Source organism: Acartia tonsa, chromosome 15, assembly GCF_053477335.1.
Source record: "Acartia tonsa isolate MP-2025a chromosome 15, ASM5347733v1, whole genome shotgun sequence".
NCBI lineage: Eukaryota > Metazoa > Arthropoda > Copepoda > Calanoida > Acartiidae > Acartia > Acartia tonsa.
This window is the reverse complement of record NC_137274.1, coordinates 11,552,479-11,579,560: the sequence shown is the minus strand read 5'-3', so window position 1 is coordinate 11,579,560 and position 27,082 is coordinate 11,552,479. Positions and strand designations below refer to the sequence as shown.

At 34.0% G+C, this 27,082-nt stretch overlaps 1 protein-coding gene and 1 long non-coding RNA gene across 2 annotated transcripts; both read right to left on the bottom strand.

Annotated features, from left to right (window-relative positions):
• Positions 1-4,657: 4,657 nt before the first annotated feature.
• LOC145307352 (uncharacterized) lies at positions 4,658-7,977 on the bottom strand. Its single transcript, XR_013875410.1, has 3 exons — positions 7,885-7,977; positions 5,507-5,616; positions 4,658-4,708 (listed from the first exon to the last, which is right to left on the bottom strand). It is a non-coding gene; the product is annotated as an uncharacterized LOC145307352 (long non-coding RNA).
• A 10,788-nt stretch (positions 7,978-18,765) lies between these two features.
• Positions 18,766-25,175, bottom strand: LOC145306892 (uncharacterized). Its single transcript, XM_080149235.1, has 4 exons — positions 25,102-25,175; positions 21,455-24,711; positions 20,297-21,372; positions 18,766-20,008 (listed from the first exon to the last, which is right to left on the bottom strand). The coding sequence occupies exons 2-4, from the start codon at positions 24,458-24,460 to the stop codon at positions 18,766-18,768; spliced, it is 5,325 nt and encodes a 1,774-aa protein (XP_080005361.1). The 5' UTR covers positions 24,461-24,711; positions 25,102-25,175.
• Positions 25,176-27,082: the final 1,907 nt, after the last annotated feature.

Genomic DNA, 27,082 nt, shown 5'->3' with positions numbered 1-27,082 from the left:
GAAGTAAAATGATGTCTATATGTATGCAGGTTAGGATCCCGCCTACTGCTTGACGAATATTGATTTCCTTTAAGGTAAAGCTTCTTAAAGGTCTGAGAAAATTACATAACCATTCCAGATAAATCGCCCCTGGATTTTAATATCTCCCCCCCCCCCCCCCCCAACCCATTACATATTTCATTTCAAAACTAGTATTATAATTAGAGTGTCTTTGTATTTAATTTTAAAATCTTTTCATTGTTTTTCTTATGCCAAGTAAACATCTGCTGTTTGACTCGCATTGTCGGCTTGACTTTTCTTTTTGAAATTTTTTTTGAAATTGTAAACTACAAAAGGGGTTATTTGTGTATTATCATTGGGGATTTTTATCAATTTATGGGCCAATGATGATACACAAAATTACCCCTTCTTATCTTATCTTATCTTGGGTGGTCCAATATGATGTGTATGGGATTGTCTCTGCTTGAGTGATGTAAAGAATAATAGAGGATCAAAGTGACAAATAAGTTTTCTCAAAGTTCAGAGACTCAATATTTGCATAGATTGGCAATAGATTTAAATTGCTCTAGGGATCTAAAGGGATAAGACAATGGGTGATCAATTGATGTACATCTTCAATAAAAATACACAAAGTTACCCCTTCTGTAAATTACAATTATTGGTTGAAACGTTTGGACACTCAACTTTATGAACCAATCATCAAAGTCCCCAATGTTGTAAAGCCAACGAATAAGAAAACAGTGTTATAAAACCAATAAGTTTTCTCAAAGTTCAGAGACTCAATATTTCCATAGATGGGCAATACATTTAAATAGCTGTGTCCCCAGGGATGAGACAATGACAGATAAATTGATTTACATTCCCAATGATGATACACAAAATTACCCCCTCTCTAAATTACAATCATTGGTTGAAACGTTTTGACACTCAACTTTATGAATCAACAAATCAAAGTCCCCAATGGTGTTATAAAACCAATAAGTTTTCTCAAAGTTCAGATTATTAATATTTCCATAGATTGACGATAGAGTAAAATAAATAGTGTTTTTTTTTTATAAAAGAAAACAGATAAAAATAATCCTTTTCATGCTTAAATCAATAATAATAAGAAAACCTAGCTCCAAATGGCAAGGTTTGAGTTCAGGCGACTATAGAAAGTTTTAGAAAGTTCAAAAATTATTATTTTATGGGGTTTATCTCCAAGGTTTCATGTACTTTAAATTATAAGCAATTGTTTTTTTAAATTTAATTTTTAGCTGTGGTTTTATCAAACAATGAATTCCTGGGCTTTTTATTACATTAGACTCCAAAGTTTTACAATAATATTTTCTTATTCGTTGGATTAACAACTTTTACTTAATTTTGATTGGTTGGTTTGTTAAGTTAAGTGAATAACCACTAATATTCTACAAAAGGGGTAATTTCATGTATCATCATTGGGGATGTACATCATTTTATCAGCCATTGTCTTATTCCTTTAGATCCCTGGTTCATACATATATCTGATCTTATCCAATATTTAGTCTATGGGAAGTAACAATTCCTTTCAACATATTTGAGATATATTATTATTGAGCCTTACAATAGAGATATTAATACTAGAGGCAAATTACAGAGAGAGAGGGGACAATGGGCTGTTTATGACACTAGTCCCCAAAGTTTTAAATAACGTTTTCTTATTTGTTGGCTTAACAACTTTGGGGTCTTTTAATTTGTTGGATCATGAAGTTGACTTTTCAAACATTTCAACCACTAATCTTGATACTCTGAAGAGGTAAGCTGGGATGTACATCAATTTATCGGCTATTTTCTTATCCCATAAACTAATACTAGAGGAAAATTATTTAAAAGTTCCAAAGTTATACCCAGAGAGAGTTATGGGCTATTTATTACACTAGTCCCCAAAGTTTTAAATAACGTTTTCTTATTTGTTGGCTTAACAACTTTGGGGTCTTTTAATTTGTTGGATCATGAAGTTGACTTTTCAAACGTTTTAATTACTAATTTTATTGTACTGAAGGGGTAATTTTGTGTATCATTATTGGGGATGTACATCAATTTATCGGCCATTGTCTTATCCCTTTTATTAACTACATTATTCATCTCCACTCCACGGACAAAACAAAGAACGTTATAATTGTTATTTCTTTCATCGTATTATAAACGGCTTTCCGCGGATATAGAATGTACAATTAAAAGATTAAAACCAGTTTTTTAGCCCCGAGGTGCCGAAGGCACGGGCTAAAAAAACTGGTTTTAATCTTATGATTGTACATTTTTATATTCGTAGAAAGCTGGATATAATACGATGCTAGACATAGTTTTTTCGTATTAATGAGAACCGGTTCCTATCCACCGGATTCGAATGAATACAAGAAAAAAAAACCACATTTATTTATGGCGTACAGTCTTTAGAAAACTGTTAAATTTTAGGAATTTTGAATCACAAATGGAAATTTTTAGATTAGGTCACATTGCATTGGTACTAAGTTTAGAATAGTTATTTCTCGTATCGTATTATAAACAGCTTTCCACGGATATAGAATGTACAATTATAAGATTAAAACCAGTTTTTTTAGCCTCGAGATGCCGAAGGCACGGGCTAAAAAAACTGGTTTTAATCTTATGATTGTACATTTCTATATTCGTAGAAAACTGGATATAATACGATGCTAGACATAGTTTTTTCGTATTGATGAGAACCGGTTCCTATCCACCGGATTCGAATGAATACGAGAAAAATTTTACTCCCCCCCTATTTTTAATTTACTAAAAAATAAGGAGAGGGTAGCTTTTGATGGGTTATTTTAGTTTATGTTAGGTTAGGTGATTGCCTTACAGGGTTAGGAAATTGGCCCCAAAGGGTTAGAGCTCCCCACAGGAGCTAAAGAAATTGGGAAAAATAAGATAGAACGCCCCTTAAGAGGCGTTGTCACGAAAGGGACTTAACCCAAATGTTCCTCTATAAATATTATTTCTAATATTTTTTTTTGTCAGAGAGAGAGAGGGAGGGAACATTGTACTAAATGAAGAAAATATATCCAAACTTTTATACCAATAATTTTTATCTAAATATGGGAAATTTTGTTTATTATAAATGTCTGGTATATTAATTTATTATTCACTAGCCTCTAGAAGTCACTAGGGGCAATTAAGGTTGGAGGGGGAAAATTCGACGTCATCCCATTTTAAATTTGAGTTACAAAAGAGTAAAAAATATTTTGGGGGGAATTGGGGGTGAAGACACCCTCCCCAATAATAATTTAAAACCCTCCCAGGACCTATAAAAAGCTTCACTGTAAAGGAGAACAATATCGGTTCAGCGGTTAGCGAGACAGGACAGACAAAAAACGCGTACTACTTTATATAAGAGGATTAACTTGTCCCCTTACCCAAGATCTTTAGCCCATTATTTTTATTTTAGCTACAAAAATATAATATTATTTTGTTCATACTTAATAAAACAAGGATGACAACATCCATAGAAGCGAAGCTCTGAAACTATAGGACAAAAGGTATGGTAGGACAAAAGGGCATTAACACTTGTATAGTATCAGAACTGAATAATCAGAATATAAATGTATAAGAGACGAAGCAAAATTGTAAGTAAAATTTGTTTAAAAACTGCTTGTTGCAGGATAATATTTATGGACATACTTACATTTCAGGACTTGATTATAAATATAGAGTTGCTTCGCTTATAATATTGTACTTTGTTGTCACAGGAATCAATATGCCAAAAACCAGATCAATCGGATAATTAGATCACATAAAAATGGACGTACGAACATTCTGGTAATGATTATAGAGTTGCTACGCTTTCTAAATCGTACCTAACAACTACAGAAATCACCATGCATAATTTGAAATCGATAGGACAATTCTAACATGCCTAAATCAACGAAAAAAGCTACCTATCTCAGACGTACGGACGGACGTACGGACGGACCAACCCTAATTATAGAAAAACTTTGCTTTTAAAAAGCTTTTCTACAATAAGGGTTGCACCTTTCTCTAAAGATCATATGTATATTACTGAAATCAGAAAAAGATATTAATTGTTTCCAAAAAATTATGCCTTAAAAACCAACTATTCCAAAGTGACTTATTAGCTACTCTATAATTCACTTTGTCTGTCAGTCCATCAGTCTTTCCCTAATTTAATTAAATTTTCCTATTTAAACCATTAAATGTCATCTACAAAAGGGGTAATTTTGTGTATCATTATTTGGGATGTACATCAATTTATCGGCCATTGTCTTATCCCTTTAGATCCCTGGAAGAGAACTCACCTTGTCTGAAGTCTCAACACTCAATTTTTCTACATTTTGGCAACTTGTGGTTCTGAGCCAAAATAAAAATACATTAGAACATTTTCTAAATATTAGGATTGATATATTTATTCTGAGGTAGCTTAGAATAGTGATTTATCACATCATTTTACTAACAGCTTTCCACAGATATAAAAATGTACAACCAGTTTTTTTGCCCCCTGATGCCAAAGGCACTAGTTTTTATCTTATGATTGTACATTTTTATATTTGTAGAAAAATATGATGCTAGACATAGTTTTTTCATATGGATGAGAACTGGTTCTAATCAACCAGATATTAATTGGTTTCTAATGAATATGAGGAAATAAATTTCTAATGTATTCCTGGGTAGAGAGCACTGGCAGCTTGGCCACACAGAAGGTGTTCCCTGATACCTAGAATATTATATTACTATTAGAGACCTCTAGGGGAACTTGAGGTGGGAAAGGGTGGGGGAAGCCCTCCTCTCATTTTCAATTTAAGTTTTAAACTGATGCTCATGGGTTTTCTAGATAAGCCAACCAATTAAACATTGTTATGTGATCATATTCCCGGGTGTTTTAATAAGAAAGTAGTTAATTTTTTTAATTTGGAAAAATTATTAAATAATGTTTATGTGATGTAGTTTTTAAAAATGCTTCATAATTCCTTATTAAAAAAAATCCACAAGACGACCTTTCCTCCACCCAAAAAGCCTTGAAAATTCCCTTTTAGCTTTTGTATTCAAAATATGCTTTTTTTCATCCCACATTCTTTAATAATGAGAATGCCTTCAAAACTATAACATCTAGTAGTGTAAAATTTATGAATTTAAAATGCTGCCAACCGGTTGAACATACAGATCATTCCCGCACACTGTTTCAAGCGGCATAAGAAGGCCTACAAATAATCTGGAATAGCCATAAATCAATAATGCTTATTTATCTCGCAGTACACGTTTTTTCTTCAGTGAAGCTTTCCCTGTGCATCATTGGATCTTGGCTATTCCAGATTATTTGTGGGCCGTCTTATACCGCTTAAAATGGTGTGCGGGTATGATCTGTACGTTCAGCCATTTGGCAGCTAGCAGCCTTTAAAATTCATAGACTTTTAGCAATATTCGTAACCAGCAATATTTCACCGTGAACTGCAGTAGATCCCATTTTTTTAATGCAAAGATTCTCTACAACAGCTAACAAAACAGTGGGCTTCACCTGTTCACTCCTTGGCATGTAATAGTGAGCTGTGACTGTGTCTGTCCATTATCCAGGTAGACCTGGTTGTCTGGGCATCTGTACACAACTTTCTCTCCAAGCTCATATGTCTTAACATGCAAGACTTAACTAGGTGGATTGATAGAAAGATCACTAGATAGATTGATAGATTGATAGATAGATTGATAGATCAATAGATATATCAATTGATAGATTGATAGATAGATCGATAAATAGATTGATAGATCAATAGATAGATCGATAGATAATTAGATAGATAGATATATCAGTAGATAGATCAATAGATAGATCAATTGATAAATTGATAGATATAATGATAGATAGATTGATATATAGATCAATAGATTGATATATAGATCAATGGATTGATAGATAGATCATTAGATAGATTGATAGATATTTTAATTGGTAAATCAATAAATAGATGAATACATAGATTGATAGATAGATTGATAGAAATATTGATTGATAGATAGATCGATATATAAATTGATAGATATATCAATAGATAGATCGATAGATAGATTGATAGATATATTGATGTATTGATAGATATATTGATAGAAAGATTGATAAATTAGTTGATTTAACTTTCAGTTAACTAGATAGATTTATATATATATATCAATAGATAGCTTGATAGATAGATCTATAGATAGATCAATATATCAATAGATAGATTGATTGATAGATCTGAAGATAGATAGATAAATTGATAAATAAATTGAAAGATTAGACATATTGATAGATAGATTGATAAATAGATAGATCGATAGATAGATAGATAGATTGATAGATAGATTGAAAGATAGATTGATAGATAGATTGATAGATAGATTGATAGATAGATTGATAGATAGAATGATAGATAGATTGATAGATAGATTGATAGATAGATTGATAGATAGATTGATAGATAGATTGATAGATAGATTGATAGATAGATTGATAGAAAGATTGATAGATAGATTGATAGATAGATTGATAGATAGATTGATAGATAGATTGATAGATAGATTGATAGATAGATTGATAGATAGATTGATAGATAGATTGATAGATAGATTGATAGATAGATTGATAGATAGATTGATAGATAGATTGATAGATAGATTGATAGATAGATTGATAGATAGATTGATAGATAGATTGATAGATAGATTGATAGATAGATTGATAGATAGATTGATAGATAGATTGATAGATAGATTGATAGATAGATTGATAGATAGATTGATAGATAGATTGATAGATAGATTGATAGATAGATTGATAGATAGATTGATAGATAGATTGATAGATAGATTGATAGATAGATTGATAGATAGATTGATAGATAGATTGATAGATAGATTGATAGATAGATTGATAGATAGATTGATAGATAGATTGATAGATAGATTGATAGATAGATTGATAGATAGATTGATAGATAGATTGATAGATAGATTGATAGATAGATTGATAGATAGATTGATAGATAGATTGATAGATAGATTGATAGATAGATTGATAGATAGATTGATAGATAGATTGATAGATAGATTGATAGATAGATTGATAGATAGATTGATAGATAGATTGATAGATAGATTGATAGATAGATTGATAGATAGATTGATAGATAGATTGATAGATAGATTGATAGATAGATTGATAGATAGATTGATAGATAGATTGATAGATAGATTGATAGATAGATTGATAGATAGATTGATAGATAGATTGATAGATAGATTGATAGATAGATTGATAGATAGATTGATAGATAGATTGATAGATAGATTGATAGATAGATTGATAGATAGATTGATAGATAGATTGATAGATAGATTGATAGATAAATTGATAGATAGATTGATAGATAGATTGATAGATAGATTGATAGATAGATTGATAGATAGATTGATAGATAGATTGATAGATAGATTGATAGATAGATTGATAGATAGATTAATAGATAGATTGATAGATAGATTGATAGATTAATAAATAGATTGATAGATAGATTGATAGATAGATTGATAGATAGATTGATAGATAAATTGATAGATTTATTGATTGATAGATAGATCAATAGATTGATAGATCAAAAGATTGATAGATAGTTCGATAGATAGATCAATAGATAGATTGATAAATAGATCAATATATAAATTGATAGATTGATTGACAGATCAATAGATTGATAGATAGTTTGATAAATAAATGGATAGATAGATAGAGAAATAAGTAGATCAATTGATAGATATATTGATAAATATATCAATAATTTTATTGATAAATAGATTAATATATAGATCAATAGATAAAAAGACCAATAGATAGATTGATAAATAAATCAAAGATAAACATACCTTATTAAAGCTGACTGGTCTAAGACCTGAGTTGTCCAATGGATATCCAGGGGGTAGGGGAGGCTTGTTGAAACATTGAGAACATCCACCTAAAATAGGGTGGGTTGATTTTGGAAATTATGTGTTGTTTCGGTACAACGGCATTTGGCTGGCCGTTTACCAGATCTTTGCGTACAGACGTACAAAACCTGCTACTTCCCACAAGAGACAAAACCAGCATAGTTACTAATACAATTTATTGTATGAAAACGGTCATGCTGAAATAGAAAATAACAAAATTAATAATCAAATATTAAAATGTTAAATACATGATAAAATAAATCTTGTAAAAGAGAATAAATCTTTTCTTATTTGGAACAATCGTCTTTTTTAATAAAGTAAATATTCATTATGAGAGGTTGCGTGCATTCGAAATTATATTTTAAAATATATAAAATACTAGGGTTACTTTTCTTGCTTAAACACGCTTTTCCTCAACAGTTTAGCGGATTTAAAACCAACACGCATCAAGCGGTCAATGGATCCTATAAATATACACATTTGCTGAATCAAAACTGGTTTTACCTAAATTGTATCTGCTCCTTCTTCGTGTCTATAGTATTTCAAAGATTTTTAATAAAAATATGTGATTATTTGACTTTAAAATAACCTTTAATCAAAAATCATCTTATATAAAGCAATGAATAAATATAATTTTGTCATATTTGTTAAGGCTTTAAAACAATATTTTTATAGACATTTCAACACTGCATATTTAGGATGTATAACAGTGGTTATTTTATGCATTATTAGTGATATAGAAAGTCATATAAAAAGCACTAATTCTTATTGATTAGATATACTTAGCCGTTTATTACACAAAAGTCTATCTTTTTTGTTCTAAACCATTTTAAATTTTATATGAATAAAATTTTGATATAATGAAACAGTAAGTAGGTTAATATATGACACGAAAGGTTCATTTAAAAACATTACTTTAAAAGATATACTTGAATACACTTCATTTACCATTTTATTACTTAATAGTTACTAGGTAAAGTAAATGTTTTTTTTAACTTTAATTGCATTAAAGTTGACAAGAATTTGACAATGATCATCTGATATGTTTTGTAAGTAAACAGTATGTATTTTATCTGTAGCTTAAGATTTCGATAGCTGATTTAGTTCTACACTCTAGGAAAGCTTCACGTACATAGGACCCAGGATGGGTTCAGGCTATTTGATTTTTAGATTTAAGTCTCTGGATGATTTTATGCCTTACCCCTTAGAAAACAGACCAACTGGATGCTAGGGGCACAATCGCTATTTTTTTATATAGAGATATATATAGTATATTTTAATTTAACATCAAATTAATGTCTGGTGTATTAAAGATTATTTAGCAATTGAAAACAATTTTTATTTAATTTTGTATCTTATTTAAGACATGGCAAAACCTTTTTCAAATGTGATCATAATCTACATAGGTCAAAGATTTTGGTCGTTGTGGATCTATAATTATAATTTAAAAAAAACTAGACTTTTTCTGATGCTTGATTTTAATAGTAAAGCTTTTCTTTATTAAGGGTTGGTCGGTCTGTCCATAACGGATAGCTCTTATCATTAATTTAGGCCTTTTATAATTGTCCTATTGATTTCATACTTGGCATGGTTATTCCTTTAGTAGTAAGGTACGATTTAGAAAGCATAGCAATTCTACAAAAAGTTTTAAACCTTTTTGTAATAAATACTACAACAAGGTACAACGTTATAAACGAGGCACATCTATAATAAAGTCCTAAAAATGTAGAAATGTCCTTAAACAGTATTTTGTATTTTGCAACAAATTTACTTAATAGTAAAACTATTTAATGTATAATGAACTATTTAGTTCTTAACTAATTAGACTATACTTATTAATAACTTTCCTTTGATATAATCAATTAAATGCCTAATTTCTTCAACAATCTATTGTTTATGTGTTTGATAACTTATACTATTGTGTCTTTCATACAAAATTCGAGTGTTAAATTGCTTATTGTTTCTATATAAACAAGGATGAAAACATCCATAAAACCAAGCTATGAAACCGTAGGACAAACGAACATTATTAATTGTAAAGTTTCAGAACTGAATAATCAGAATATAAATTTATTAAAGTCTAAACAAAATTATGAGTAAATTTTTTAAAAACTGTTTAAATACAAGTTAATGTTTAAGGACATAATTACATTTTTAGGACTTGATAAAGAGATGCATCGCTTATAACATTGTACTTTGTTGTCCTAGGAATCAGTACCCCAAAATTCAGTTCAATCGGATAATTTTATCACATAAAAATATGTTGTTTTAAAATTTTGGATCATGGAAAGAAAACAAAGTCATTCCTAAATTAGGACAGAAGTCACCTTCCTAGGAAGGACATAAGTAGCCTTCCTCAAGTGAGAATTTGTTAGATGAAGGGCATAACATGCCTCCCTTAACAAAGATTTTGCAAGATTGAGGACATAAGTAGCCTTCCTTCACCTCAAAAAACCTAGCTTTTTGATCCTTCACATAGCAAAATCTTGCATAAAATTGGTTTTTGGTCCATCACATAGCAAATTCTTGCAAAACATAGCAAATTCTTGGAAAACTTAGCTTTTCTGTCCTTCACATAGCTAATTCTTGCAAAGCATAGCAAATTCTTAAAAAACATAGCAAATTCTTGCAAAACATTGCAAATTCTTACAAAACATAGCAAATTACTGCAAAACATAGCAAATTCTTGCAAAACATAGCAAATTCTTGCAAAACATAGCAAATTCTTACAAAACATAGCAAATTCTTACAAAACATAGCAAATTCTTGCAAAACATTGCAAATTCTTACAAAACATAGCAAATTCTTGCAAAACATAGCAAATTCTTACAAAACATAGCAAATTCTTGCAAAGCATAGCAAATTCTTGCAAAACATAGCAAATTCTTACAAAACATAGCAAACTCTTGCAAAACATTGCAAATTCTTACAAAACATAGCAAATTCTTGCAAAACATAGCAAATTCTTACAAAACATAGCAAATTCTTGCAAAACATAGCAAAATCTTACAAAACATAGCAAATTCTTGGAAAACTTAGCTTTTCTGTCCTTCACATAGCTAATTCTTGCAAAACATAGCAAATTCTTACAAAACATAGCAAATTCTTGCAAAACATAGCAAATTCTTGCAAAACTTAGCTTTTCTGTCCTTCACATAGCTAATTCTTGCAAAACATAGCAAATTCTTACAAAACATAGCAAATTCTTGCAAAACATAGCAAATTCTTGCAAAACATAGCAAATTCTTGCAAAACAATGCAAATTCTTGCAAAACATAGCAAATTCTTGCAAAACATAGCAAATTCTTGCAAAACATAGCAAATTCTTGGAAAACTTAGCAAATTCTTGCAAAACATAGCAAATTATTGCAAAACATAGCAAATTCTTGCAAAACATAGCAAATTCTTGCAAAACATAGCAAATTCTTGCAAAACATAGCAAATTCTTGCAAAACATAGCAAATTCTTGCAAAACATAGCAAATTCTTGGAAAACTTAGCTTTTCTGTCCTTCACATAGCTAATTCTTGCAAAACATAGCAAATTCTTACAAAACATAGCAAATTCTTGCAAAACATTGCAAATTCTTACAAAACATAGCAAATTCTTGCAAAACATAGCAAATTCTTGGAAAACTTAGCTTTTCTGTCCTTCACATAGCTAATTCTTGCAAAACATAGCAAATTCTTACAAAACATAGCAAATTCTTGCAAAACATAGCAAATTCTTGCAAAACATAGCAAATTCTTGCAAAACATAGCAAATTCTTGCAAAACATAGCAAATTCTTGCAAAACATAGCAAATTCTTACAAAACATAGCAAATTCTTGCAAAACATAGCAAATTCTTGCAAAACATAGCAAATTCTTGCAAAACATAGCAAATTCTTACAAAACATAGCAAATTCTTGCAAAACATTGCAAATTCTTACAAAACATAGCAAATTCTTGCAAAACATAGCAAATTCTTACAAAACATAGCAAATTCTTACAAAACATAGCAAATTCTTGCGAAACATTGCAAATTCTTACAAAACATAGCAAATTCTTGCAAAAAATAGCAAATTCTTACAAAACATAGCAAATTCTTGCAAAACATTGCAAATTCTTACAAAACATAGCAAATTCTTACAAAACATAGCAAATTCTTGCAAAACATAGCAAATTCTTACAAAACATAGCAAATTCTTACAAAACATAGCAAATTCTTGCAAAACATTGCAAATTCTTACAAAACATAGCAAATTCTTGCAAAAAATAGCAAATTCTTACAAAACATAGCAAATTCTTGCAAAACATTGCAAATTCTTACAAAACATAGCAAATTCTTACAAAACATAGCAAATTCTTGCAAAACATAGCAAATTCTTGCAAAACATTGCAAATTCTTGCAAAACATAGCAAATTCTTACAAAACATAGCAAATTCTTGGAAAACTTAGCTTTTCTGTCCTTCACATAGCTAATTCTTGCAAAACATAGCAAATTCTTACAAAACATAGCAAATTCTTACAAAACATAGCAAATTCTTGCAAAACATAGCAAATTCTTACAAAACATAGCAAATTCTTACAAAACATAGCAAATTCTTGGAAAACTTAGCTTTCTGTCCTTCACATAGCTAATTCTTGCAAAACATAGCAAATTCTTACAAAACATAGCAAATTCTTGCAAAACATAGCAAATTCTTACAAAACATAGCAAATTCTTACAAAACATAGCAAATTCTTGGAAAACTTAGCTTTTCTGTCCTTCACATAGCTAATTCTTGCAAAACATAGCAAATTCTTACAAAACATAGCAAATTCTTACAAAACATAGCAAATTCTTACAAAACATAGCAAATTCTTACAAAATGTAGCAAATTCTTTCAAAACATAGCAAATTCTTGCAACAGGGGTCCCAAACTCAAAAACAAATTTTCAGCGCGATCCGACCACCGGTTCTTGAGATACGGTGACCTGGTGTCCTTGGTACCGACGGTAAGATTTGGGAAATGGTTCGAATCCTTAGTAAATTTGGCTAAGTCCAAAATTTTTTTGACACTTAGAATATTTTCGACCTGGTGTCCTCTCAGTAGGTACGCTTGGTGTCACCTGAGTATTTTTTCTTCAAAAATTTGACAAAGTGTCAAAATATTTTTGGACTTAGCCAAATTTACTAAGGATTCGAACCATTTCCCAAATCTTACAGTCGATACCAAGTACACCAGGTCACCATATCTCAAGAACCGATGGTCGGATCGCGCTGAAAATTTGTTTTTGAGTTTGGGACCCTTATTGCAAGAATTTGCTATGTTTTGCAAGAATTTGCTATGTTGTGTAAGAATTTGCTATGTTTTGTAAGAATTTGCTATGTTTTGTAAGAATTTGCTATGTTTTGCAAGAATTTGCTATGTTTTGTAAGAATTTGCTATGTTTTGCAAGAATTTGCTATGTTTTGTAAGAATTTGCTATGTTTTGCAAGAATTAGCTATGTGAAGGACAGAAAAGCTAAGTTTTCCAAGAATTTGCTATGTTTTGCAAGAATTTGCTATGTTTTGCAAGAATTTACTATGTTTTGCAAGAATTTGCTATGTTTTGTAAGAATTTGCTGTGTTTTGCAAGAATTTGCTATGTTTTGCAAGAATTTGCTATGTGTTGCAAGAATTTGCTATGTTTTGCAAGAATTTGCTATGTTTTGCAAGAATTTGCTATGTTTTGCAAGAATTTGCTATGCTTTGCAAGAATTTGCTATGTTTTGCAAGAATTTGCTATGTTTTGCAAGAATTTGCTATGTTTTGTAAGAATTTGCTATGTTTTGCAAGAATTTGCTATGTTTTGTAAGAATTTGCTATGTTTTGCAAGAATTAGCTATGTGAAGGACAGAAAGGCTAAGTTTTCCAAGAATTTGCTATGTTTTGCAAGAATTTGCTATGTTTTGCAAGAATTTGCTATGTTTTGTAAGAATTTGCTATGTTTTGCAAGAATTTGCTATGTTTTGCAAGAATTTGCTATGTTTTGTAAGAATTTGCTATGTTTTGCAAGAATTTGCTATGTTTTGCAAGAATTTGCTATGTTTTGCAAGAATTTGCTATGTTTTGCAAGAATTTGCTATGTTTTGCAAGAATTTGCTATGTTTTGTAAGAATTTGCTATGTTTTGCAAGAATTTGCTATGTTTTGCAAGAATTTGCTATGTTTTGCAAGAATTTGCTATGTTTTGTAAGAATTTGCTATGTTTTGCAAGAATTTGCTATGTTTTGTAAGAATTTGCTATGTTTTGCAAGAATTTGCTATGTTTTGTAAGAATTTGCAATGTTTTGCAAGAATTTGCTATGTTTTGTAAGAATTTGCTATGTTTTGCAAGAATTTGCTATGTTTTGTAAGAATTTGCTATGTTTTGCAAGAATTAGCTATGTGAAGGACAGAAAGGCTAAGTTTTCCAAGAATTTGCTATGTTTTGCAAGAATTTGCTATGTTTTGTAAGAATTTGCAATGTTTTGCAAGAATTTGCTATGTTTTGCAAGAATTTGCTATGTTTTGCAAGAATTTGCTATGTTTTGTAAGAATTTGCTATGTTTTGCAAGAATTTGCTATTTTTTGCAAGAATTAGCTATGTGAAGGACAGAAAAGCTAAGTTTTCCAAGAATTTGCTATGTTTTGCAAGAATTTGCTATGTTTTGTAAGAATTTGCTATGTTTTGCAAGAATTTGCTATGTTTTGCAAGAATTTGCTATGTTTTGCAAGAATTTGCTATGTTTTGTAAGAATTTGCTATGTTTTGCTAGAATTTGCTATGTTTTGCAAGAATTTGCTATGTTTTGTAAGAATTTGCTATGTTTTGCAAGAATTTGCTATGTTTTGCAAGAATTTGCTATGTTTTGCAAGAATTTGCTATGTTTTGCAAGAATTTGCTATGTTTTGCAAGAATTTGGTATGTTTTGTAAGAATTTGCTATGTTTTGCAAGAATTTGCTATGTTTTGTAAGAATTTGCTATGTTTTGCAAGAATTAGCTATGTGAAGGACAGAAAAGCTAAGTTTTCCAAGAATTTGCTATGTTTTGTAAGAATTTGCTATGTTTTGCAAGAATTTGCTATGTTTTGTAAGAATTTGCTATGTTTTGCAAGAATTAGCTATGTGAAGGACAAAAAAGCTAAGTTTTCCAAGAATTTGCTATGTTTTGCAAGAATTTGCTATTTTTTGCAAGATGAAGGACATAAGCAGCCTTCCTGATGTAAGAATTTGTCAGACAAAGGACATAAGTCACCTCCCTTAAGTTAGATTTTGTTAGATGAAGGACATAAGTAGCCTTCCTTAGATCAATTTCCAGTGACTTCTGTCCTAATTAGGAATGACTTTGTTTTCTTTCCATGATCCAAATTTTTAAAAATCAACAGTTTAAATTGGGCGTTCGGAAATTCTGGTAATGATTTTAGAGTAGCTACACTTTCTAAATCGTACCTTAATACTACAGGAATAACCTTGCAAAGTTTGAAATCGATAGGAAAATTCTAAATTAACAGAAAAAAGCTAACCGTTCCACTAAAAAAGCTAACATTTCCACCTTCAAATCTAACTTTTACTGACGTACGGACGGACCGACCCTAATTATAGAAAAGCTTCGCTTTTAATAACAGTAAATATGTTGTAAATAAATTCTGTCAGTATTTTTAAAAGCGAAGCTTTTCTATAATTAGGGTCGGTCCGTCCGTACGTCCTTCACAAACGGATAGCTTTTTTCGTTAATTTAGGCATGTTAGAGATGTCATATCGATTTCAAACTTTGCATGGTGATTCCTTTAGTAATTAGGTACGATTTAAAAGCATAGCAAATCTATAATCATTACAAGAATGTCCGTACATCCATTTTAAACATATTGATTTTTTTACTTTTTTAACAACAAATTTTTATGTGATCTAATCATCCGATTTATCTGATTTTTGGTTTGCTGATTCCTGGGACAACAACGTATAAGTTATAAGCGAAGCAACTCTATAATCAAGTCATAAAAATGTAAGTATGTCCATAATATTATCCTGAATCAAGCAGTTTTCAACAAATTTACTTACAATTTTGCTTCGACTCTTATACATTTATATTCTGATTATTCAGTTCTGAAACTATATAAGTGTTAATGTCCGTTTGTCCTACCGTTTCAGTGCTTCGCTTTTATGGATGTTGTCATAATTGTTTAGTTGAATAATATGTTGATTTTTCATTACTGTTTTTACTTTCTAAGTTTAAGATTTCAAGGTAATTTGAAGAAAAAAATCATTAATTAAAACCAGAAGGTACCGCCGTCGACAATTTCATGAGTTATAATTAATCTACAAAGAAAGTTTTTAAAACAACTACTGCTTTCATGTGTTAGAGGTAATATACATTTTACATCAAAGGCTATTTTAAAGTCAAATTATCACACATTTTTAGTCAAATTCTTGAAAATTCTATAATCCGGAAGAAGGAGCAGATACAATTTAACTAAAACCAGTTTTGATTTTGCAAATATGTCTATTTATAGGATCCATTGACCGCTTGTTGCGTGTTGGTCTTAAATCCGCTAAACTGTTGAGGAAAAGTGTGTAAAATTAACCAAAAATTAAATACGAGTTTGAAATTCATAAACAAAATCATTATAGACTACGATTAAAATATTCTGATACAAAAATAAATTAATTACTTGGTCTAATTTAAGTAAAAATGAAAGATTAATTTGCCGTCTTTTAAAATTCACTCCACTCCATTAAAAATGCTTAAAGAAAGAATTCTTACCGAAGTTTTTGTTCCTGTAAAGCCGGGAAGCACTCAAAGGTATTTTTCAGTACGGACAACACCACAATTCTGACTATACATGGTTTTTTTTTTCACGCAGATAATCCGCACATTTTGAAAGAAAGATCAAAGATGGCTACACTCGCTTTGTTTATGGTCCATGCGCAAGCATTGTTTTTAATGCCGCGTTCAATTATGAACATTTGAATTTCACCGCTTTCCAAACTGACATTAATGATAAGGAAAACAAAAGGATAAAGGTTCGAGTTCACAAACGCATCACACTAATATACTTCCAATACACACCCGCCTGAAAGTGGGGAATCGAACACCACACTATTCAAATTTTCAACTTTGTGTGCAGACAATGTCCACAAAAGTCACAATTCAAAACCACATAAATTACAAGAGTTTTAAATTTTGGCCCTTTGGCCTCAAATTTGCTAGTAGTAATATTCACAAATACTCGCACTAACACAAAATGACACAATTCCACAAAAATGTAGGAATAAAGGAATAGGAAATAAAACATTCTTCATTGAAAGCTTACACATTCACTACTCACTCATAACACTTATTCTCATGGCCTCACAATTTTTTCGAAATAAACAAATAGTTATTTGAAATTGTTAGACCATGTAATGCAATACATAATAATAATTTCAATAAGTACCCAAACTTTAATTAGGTACCTAATCAATAATAATGATAATAATAATATTCTTAATATTAAATAAACTTAATGCTAAACATATTCTGCATTAATCATCAAATAATTCATTCAAACTTTTTAATAAAAGAAGAATAATTACTTAAAAAACTTCTTTTCAAACAAATATTTTTTGCTAAAGAAAAGTGAAAATGCATACGTAAATCTTTCTTCGATCAAATCTTTATGTAAAAGATAGATAAGAAACAATCCTTAAATCTAGATAAACAGAATAATCAAATAAAGTAAAATTATCCTTAATCTAAACATATCATCAAAATAAAATATCCTTATATCTAAGAACATATAAAAGAACTGTATTAATTCATCAATAAAACATCAAAATGAAAGTAAAATTGCATTTTTGCATATGCGAATTTTAAATTAAGCTCAAAGTAAAAGAAAAGTCTCAAAAAGTGTTTATTTGGCAATTTCTCTTTGGCTGAATAGATAATAAGCTTTTCCGTGTACTTATTTATACAGTCTTTTTAAAATTAAGAGCAATTGGGGCCTCAGTTCAACCTGAACCTCGAAAGCTTGCAGATCAAACCGACGCACTACAATTATAATAATGCCACGTGCGACGAGTCCTGTTTATGGTTATGTTTTGTTTCTTTTTTGTGTAACCGTGAACAGGATTCCTGGCGCGGGGCTCAATTCACGAACATTTCTGAAAAAGATAGAATGAAAAATGTTCCAAAGTTAAAATCTTCAAATAAAGAAGGAATCAAAGAAATCATGAAAGAATCTTTTCAAAATTATCAGATATTTCTTAAGCTTTAGTTTTGCATTTATGCAAGGTCTTCGGCCGAGGAAACAGAGCTGGAAGGCTTTGTATAGCAGTTTCATTAGGCTATACTCATCGAATAAAATCAAACAAATCAAAGTAAATCTGCTGTGTTCATAAAATTACTGCTTTGTTTTTAGGTAATCTTCAGAACGAAATAAAATATAATAATCTTAATATGTAGTTGATATAAAATTATTTATGATGCTTGTAATATAAAAAGATATTTTTAAAATGATCAAATGTGTTTCATTTCTATTCTTATCTGTATATATCATATTTCACGTCTGTTAAACAAGAAACGACAATAATGCTTTGCATCCAAAATTAAAAAAATACGTACCTAAGATTTTTTACGCGAAAAAATCCCAGGTCCCGATCAAATAAATCCGTAAAGAAAACTCATGTATTCGAATAGAAAACTTTAGTTTTATGCGTTGGAAATAAAATTCTGAGCTCATTTATAATTTTAAACGAATTTGTAAGGAAATTTGCGTCAATTATGAATTTTAAAAAATATGCAATTTGTTGAAAGTTTAAAAAAATACGCGATAAGAACAATACTAATAAAAATACTTAATCGTCTTGGGAATCATCTTGGGGTAGGTTTACTTTCAACAATCGTCTTGAAGAAATCTCGTTATCCGTGGCTTCAACATCATCGGACAATTTGAAACGGGCTACAACTGTACGGCCACCGCCTCGTACGTCTTGAACTCTGCCGAGGCGATACTTCTTAACCAAGTTGGTGCACCCGTCGACAAGAACGACATCTCCAACGCTCAGCGGAACTTGATTGCGCCTCCACTTTACCTTGCGCAATAGCTCAGGCAGCAGCTGCTGCTTGTAGACTTCATGGAACTGTCTAGTCAGCTCCTCCAGATGGCTTAAACGGCGTGTAATTTGATCTCTGCAACCGGTCTCGAACGAGCAAATCCCGTCGTTAGCTCTGCCACCCAACAAATCAGCAGGAGAAATGATTCTCCATGTATTAACATCATTCCCTTGTGTAGCATAGCTCAAGGGTTTAGAGTTTAAAACTCTAGCAGTTTCAGCAGTCAGCAGCAACAACTCGTTGTGATTGACAACAGCTCCACACAACTTCTTATTGAGGACACGCTTGACCATGGCGACCTGGCGCTCAACACTTCCTACATACGAATGAGCGCCAGTCGGTACAAGGTGCCACTCAAAACTCACATCAGATTTCTTCATAACCTCATCAAGTATTCTTTTCGAGCCAAGAAAGTTGGTGCCGCGATCAGTAGTCACGACTCTGGGCATGTTGTAGAATGCTTGAAGCTTTCTGAGGCCAATAATGACAGCCTCAGTACTGTAATCCAGCAGAACATCGATAAACACTGCTTGTGTAAAACGACAACAAACAATTAGCAACCAAACCTTGTACTTGGCTGGATTCTTTCTGGTGCGGACCCCAGGCCTTGTAACTTCCATCGGGCCCGCAAGGTCCAGGTGAACATGGAAGAAAGGAACTGAAGATTCTAACCTGTCAGGCAGGACGTCTGCCATAGTTGGGGCTGAATGACGTGCATACTCTAGACAACAACTGGAACATGACTTGACAACCTTCATAGCTTCCTGGCGGCCACGGGATATCCAAGCATACCTGCGACTCTGTACCAAAGTCTTTCTATGACCGGCATGGCCAAGTTCATCGTGGGCCTGCTGTAGGAATAGTCTGGCCAAGTTATTGTGACGATCAATCAAAATAAGGCCAGGGGAATCCTTGAACAGCTTTCTCTTCCCCTCGGCTGCTGCCTCCAAGGCCTCATCTCCACGGGAACGCATCTTGAGGACTCTGAATTTACGAACAGGATAATAGCCATTATTACCAACGATAGGCCAGTACACCTCAGTCTCGTGATAATAAGGTTGAAGACTATCATATTTACCTTCAGCCTCCATAACCATCTCCTTCCCCTGGTTGTATGATGCCAGGAATAAATCACACACCACATCTAGGTAGGTAATTGAAAAAGTGTGATTGCTATAAAACTTGGAATCAACTAGCGGCTCTTGTCCAGCTGGAACCGAAACTCCCGTCGGCTCTTGTCCAGCTGGAACCGCAACATTCATCGGCTCTTGCCTGGCCGGAACTCGTTTCTTAACAAACAACAACTTAAAACAGTTGGCAGCTCTGATCACCGCCTGCATAGTCTTACGTGCCTGCCTGTAGGTACGTCGTGCTAAAATTCTCCAGAAATCAGTATCAACTACCTGGACGGCCATACACTTCAATCGGACCATGCGCTGATTCATCTCAGCCTCTGGGATGGGGTGATTTACTTCACCCGCCGTCTTTACAGGCCACTGGTCCTGCTCCAGGCGCAGCCATTCAGGCCCATCCTGATACCTGGATCCTGGTGAAACATCTTGAATGGTACAGGCACCTCTGGTGGCAAGATCTGCAATGTTCTGATCTGTAGGAAGCCAGCGCCAATCCTCTGGGCTGGTCAGCTGTTGGATCTCACTCACACGATGACTGTTAAATATGTTTAACATCACTGATTCAGACACTATTTGCGATATAGCGCAAGTGCTGTTGCTAAAAAACATCTTGCCTGCTACTGCAAAGGGCAGGGCTCGGACAATTGCATCCGCCAATCTTGCCATTAATAAGCATGACAATAACTCAAGTCTTGGAATAGACTCAATCTTAACAGGAGCCACACGACTCTTGCCACTACACAAAATCACTTCGAAGCCTCTGGCCGTTGGCCAACGTAGGTAGATGATGGCTGCGTAGGCTGAACTTGAAGCATCAGAAAACCCAATGATGGTTGGGAGCCCCAGTGGCTCATCAGGAACTAAAGAACGTTGAAATGGCACTTCTGCAAGCTTAGCCCTGTCGGCCAAACTGTCAACAAAATCATCTCTCAGCTTGGCAGGCACATGCTCATCCCATGATACGCCACTAATGCAAACCTCCCAAAGTATAAGCTTGGACTTCAGGAGTAGTGGGCACAGGAGGCCAAGGGGGTCATATAATTGCTGTACAACCCACCAAATCTCTCTCTTCGTTACACATTCTGGCATGGCTCTCCATAAATCTAACAGATCAAGGTCCTCCAGCAATTTTCGGCCCTTTATCTTGGCGCCATGATTCACCCGAGCAGGTAAAGTAAGAACATCTTCTCTGGGGGCCCATTGTATGCCCAGTACCTTAACAGGATCAACATCATCTCCAGAATAAATAACTGAAGCTGAAGTTGCCAGGTTCAATCATTTCCTTCAGCTCTTTGACCATTTTGACGGCTTCTGGCTTGCTATTATGACCGCCAGTATGGTCATCAATGTAGGTACACTGCTCCAGCTTGATAGCTGGAGCATCCTGATGCAGTACAAACTTGGAACCGGTAGGTTGTTGCTCACTTCTCCACAGGTCCTGCTTCGCAACTACCTCTGCTCCCTTGACGTATTCAGATCCATAAACATCATGAACATCTTGGCGGCTGCGCCCTCCAAAAATCTGTGCTGTCAATCTCAGGGCTGTGACGGCGAAATCGCCTGCCAATTTCTCCCCGAAGTTAACTTTTTTGGTCAAGTAAACTTCGGGGTTGGCATGTTCATCCTCTGCAAACCACACTCTCTTCAGCTGCGAATCTTCATACATGGCCGCCAAAGAATTGTAAAATTTACAGACATCACACACGCAGGCACACTTGTAACTTCTGAACCGAATAAGATTGTGAAACAAAGTGTAGGTAGGTGGTGGGCCATCCATCATAATATGGTTTAAACTTGTACCATTGCAGGTCAAGCTAGAATTTGCGCAGATTCTCAAGGGGGTAGAAATACTATCCTTGAAGGCCGTCACTAATGAATTAAAGTAGATTGGCCCTTCATATGCTAAGTCTTGTGGCGTGGCTTTGACGTACACCCCACGGGACACCGCCTCCTTGAACACCTTCACGAACACGTCATATTTGCCGTTTTTTATCATGCGCCGGCGATCACGAAGCGCTATATTATACGCCTGCCACGAATTGTTCGGCAGCGTATGTGTTGGCAGCCGATATGGATAAGCTGCCGGCCACTCTTTCTTCACAAGATCCAATGTTAAACCTTCTTTTATCAGATCCTGTTTTCGCTGATCAACGGCTGACTTGCCTGACGCAAGTGCCAGGCAATGCCTGCAGCCCGTGCATCCACTGCACAGCCGCGGCGGCTGCACGCCTAACGCCTCCGACGATAGGAAGTCCATAGCTGCAACTTCCAACTTAGTAACTTTACAAACAACTGGCTTGCTAACAGGCTTTCCATCGGCTGAAACAACAAGGAAACCTGTACCAAAAATGCTGCGGTATAATCTTGACTCGCCGATGAGTTTATCCGCCGCTGGGAACGTCGTGGGCGTGACATGCCCGAGGAGAATATCAAGTGGTCCATTGACCAATGAAAAATCTTGTGGCCTCATATCAAACAGAGCAGCTGCGGCGACTGGGTCCATGCTGCGCAGCCCATCTGTATGTCCAATTGTGTGCACAACAGCTGCTTCCATAACATGCTTGTTCTTGTTACGGTCAACCAGGCAGAGTTTAACTGTTGGGCATGACTGAACTTTGCCATCAGCCATTGAAATGGTAGCTACACGTCCAGTAGAGGGCAACTGCAACTTCTTGGCAATAGACTGTGTAACCATGGTGAGGTTGGCACCTGTGTCCCACATCCCAGACACAGGCACCTTCCTCTTGTAGACATCCAGGGCGTCCAACTTCTGGAGCATCAACATGTAATTATTCTCACCCAAAAACGGCGCTTCATACACAGCTGAAACCTGGGCGACGGACTCATGGAGGAGGGAGTTATGTTTCTGTCCACAATTGTTGATCCTGCAGCCTCCAAGCTTCTCAGCACGCGGACACTCTGAGGCGCTGTGCCCTTTATTAAGACATAAAAGGCACCCGCCGATTTTCATCACAAAATCTTTCCGTTCTGGAACAGACATGGTTGTAAACTTCGAACATTTAAACAAAAAATGATCTCCACTGCAGCCGTCTGACGGACAGGACTGCTTCTTCTTGAACTTGCTAGGTGTACCAGGTTTACCTACGGCGGCCGCGGCTGCGGCAGGATTACCTTTCTTCTTGGACGGCGTGTCCAAGCCGTGACTGGTACGCATCAATAATGCGCCACGCTGCTGTTCTAGTATATCCAGCAGCTTAGGCACGTCGGGAACGTCCATTGACCCGAGTGCAAGATCGAGCTTATCCTGAAACTCTTTTGGCAGTTTCTTAGATAACATCTCCAACAATAAAACTGTGAGCCATTGGCTTGTAGAAACTGCATCCTTACCATCAGCCTTGGTCATCTGCTCGAGCTGGTTGATGGCACCTGAGAACTCGGCAAGAGCGCTAACAATCTGGCCGCTCTCGGACAATTTACCTTTCTTGTCCCAGCTGTTGAATATACACAACATCTGTCTGGTTCTGGATTTAAACAATTGGTCCAGATATGTCCATTGCGCTGCATGCGTGGCAATCTGTTGCAACTGAAGCCTCAACGGTTTATCCTTCATAACTCGTTCACAACTTAAAACCATCTGCAGGTAGCTGGGCTCATATCCAGTAGTAAGCTTCTGGAAATTCTCCTTAAATTGCGCATAAGAAGATTCTTGCCCATCAAAGCTGGGAAGGAGTTTTTCGTCTAGGCGTGGCATGTACCCATGAGACAAAAACATCGGACTGGCAGCAAACGATTGGGCGCCAAATGACGGCAGCATTGGATCTACCGAGGCACCTGAGACTGGCGTAACAGGCTCTTGCTTAGCCTTTGCCAGCGTCTCCATCAGTTTAGTCATATCACTAATAATTTTAGTTGGTAAAGGTATATAATCACCTTTAATAACTTTCACTATTTGCATACAACGTTGTTGCAAACTGTTTTTGTGAGCTGCAAGATCATCACCAAGAACTAAGACCTCATTGTTTATCGCTCTTAGCTCATCTATAGCACTTAATGTAAGTTTTAACTCGCTATAGTTCTTTCGTGCCATGATAACGTCACTATAAAAATCCTTTAGGTTAATATCATCTTGGATTAACACATCCAGCTGTTGAAGACCGCTCATGGTACGTTCCAGATTTAGGTTCGCATCATGGACAAGGATGCATTCCTTGGCGAGATTAACATTGATGTCTGCGGTGTCTGAAACTACCTGCATCACTCTGTCTAACTCTGCGGTTATCACTTCAACTGCCATAGGCAATCTGCCCGACAATAATTCATACCTAGTCTTTTTAGGTGCCATTTTCACTTTTGTTAACACTGATTACAACTATAGTCATGTGTAGAATTTTATTCACATTCAACACATACGGTAACTGTCACTGGCTTTGACTGGCTGACTGGACTTCTTACCGTTTTCATTGTTTCGGTACAACGGCATTTGGCTGGCCGTTTACCAGATCTTTGCGTACAGACGTACGAAACCTGCTACTTCCCACAAGAGACAAAACCAGCATAGTTACTAATACAATTTATTGTATGAAAACGGTCATGCTGAAATAGAAAATAACAAAATTAATAATCAAATATTAAAATGTTAAATACATGATAAAATAAATCTTGTAAAAGAGAATAAATCTTTTCTTATTTGGAACAATCGTCTTTTTTAATAAAGTAAATATTCATTATGAGAGGTTGCGTGCATTCGAAATTATATTTTAAAATATATAAAATACTAGGGTTACTTTTCTTGCTTAAAATTAACCAAAAATTAAATACGAGTTTGAAATTCATAAACAAAATCATTATAGACTACGATTAAAATATTCTGATACAAAAATAAATTAATTACTTGGTCTTATTTAAGTAAAAATGAAAGATTAATTTGCCGTCTTTTAAAATTCACTCCACTCCATTAAAAATGCTTAAAGAAAGAATTCTTACCGAAGTTTTTGTTCCTGTAAAGCCGGGAAGCACTCAAAGGTATTTTTCAGTACGGACAACACCACAATTCTGACTATACATGTTTTTTTTTTTTCACGCAGATAATCCGCACATTTTGAAAGAAAGATCAAAGATGGCTACACTCGCTTTGTTTATGGTCCATGCGCAAGCATTGTTTTTAATGCCGCGTTCAATTATGAACATTTGAATTTCACCGCTTTCCAAACTGACATTAATGATAAGGAAAACAAAAGGATAAAGGTTCGAGTTCACAAACGCATCACACTAATATACTTCCAATACATGTGTAAAGTCCCTTTCGTGGCAACGCCTCTAAAGGGGTGTTTCATCCTATTTTCACAATAGTTTTTGATAGGCTAACTTAGGTTATGTGATTGTCCCACAAGGTTAGACAATTGGCCCAGCAGGTTTAGAGCCCCTCACAGAAGCTAAAAATACGGGAAAACCTAATGTGAAAATATGACAAAACGCCCCTTAAGAGGTGTTGTCACGGAACGGACTATACCCAACATTTTTATCTGAGGCCAAAGCATGAACTTGCAAATGATTTTTATAAATATAATACACCTCTGTTGAGATTTTTTAAGCCAGGAACGAGATATTTTGAAACGTACAAAAGTTTCTGATTCTACTTCTCAAGGTCTTTTTAGGGAGCATCGTGAAGCCATAGTTCTGATTCACTAAATTATACAATTGTTATACAATTGTATGCATGGTAGTCAATGGTTTTTAGATTTAAGATAAATTTTAAAGCATCCAGAGGTGTATTATACCTATAAAAATCATGGTCTCAGATAAAAATATCCAAAAATCGACCCACTCTTACCTAAAGTTGGGTAAAATTTACCATATCCTTATACTAAAGTAACAGGATGTCTGTTTGTCTATTTGTTTGTCTGTATGTCTGTGTGTTTGTACCGAAGGATCTCGCTAACCGCTGAACCGATCAGGTTCTCATTAACAAGGTAGCTTCTCATAGGTCCCGGGAAGGTTTATAACTATTTGGGGAGAGGGTAATCAAAATAAAATCGAAAAAAAATAAAATATTCCCGCCGCATAGTGTTACTTGCGTAGTGGCGCTGCGTAGAGACATGAATTTAACAGCTGATCATAACATAGACAAATCATTTCTCAAATTAGATATTTACAATATAAAAAAGTTTAAATGCCACTAGAGGCCTCTAGCCGCTAATACTATATAACTCATATGGGCGGGGCTGCTGTGTATGACACTCTAATGTCAGGTCCAACAGCCCAGGATAACTATGGGAGTCAAATATCTCCTTTTCTGTCCAAACTCTCGGGATATTAGGTTAAGGAACACCCACCAGACAACCAACTCTTTAATTGCACATCCTTTGCCTGGAATTCATAACTGTATATGTTAATGAGTTGCACCTGTTTTGGGCCAAGGCATTCTATCATTCTAACTATCAATATTGCGCACCTGACCTAACAGTAGTAGGAACTATTTTTAAAGCCTGAATCTAAAATATTATTACTAAGAAGTATTCTTGAAATCTTGAAATTCAAACTTTGAAAGTGAATTTCAGCCATCTTTTTCACATGTTGGAAAAATGTTTCCCGTATTGCTTAGAAACCAAATAATATCCAGTGGATTAGAACCGGTTCTCAGCCATATTGAAAAATTATGTCTAGCATCGTATTATTTCCAGTTTTCTACGAATATAAAAATGTACAATCAAAAGATTTAAACCATTTTTTTGCCCGTGCCTTCTGTATCTCAGATCTAAAAAAAATAGTTTTAATCTTATAATTCTACGTTTTTGATTTTATAGAGGTAAAAAGCTGTTTATAATACAATGCGATAAATAACTTTTATTTTATAACATACTCTTAAAGATCAGCTTATACCAACAACAAAATTAATTCGCAAAAAATAACGAAACCTGTACGTTATTTCAGCTGTCATCGTAGAACTGATAAACTCTACATCTGC

Excerpts from the sequence above, each read along its gene's own strand:
- LOC145306892 (XM_080149235.1), bottom strand. The coding sequence starts at position 24,460 with ATGGCACCTAAAAAGACTAGGTATGAATTATTGTCGGGCAGATTGCCT. Across the intron at positions 21,373-21,454 it reads AGCCAGAAGCCGTCAAAATG|GTACTGGGCATACAATGGGC; the intron begins GTCAAAGAGCTG and ends GATCCTGTTAAG. Across the intron at positions 20,009-20,296 it reads AAGAAACGAGTTCCGGCCAG|AGTCCTCAAGATGCGTTCCC; the intron begins GCAAGAGCCGAT and ends TCGTAAATTCAG.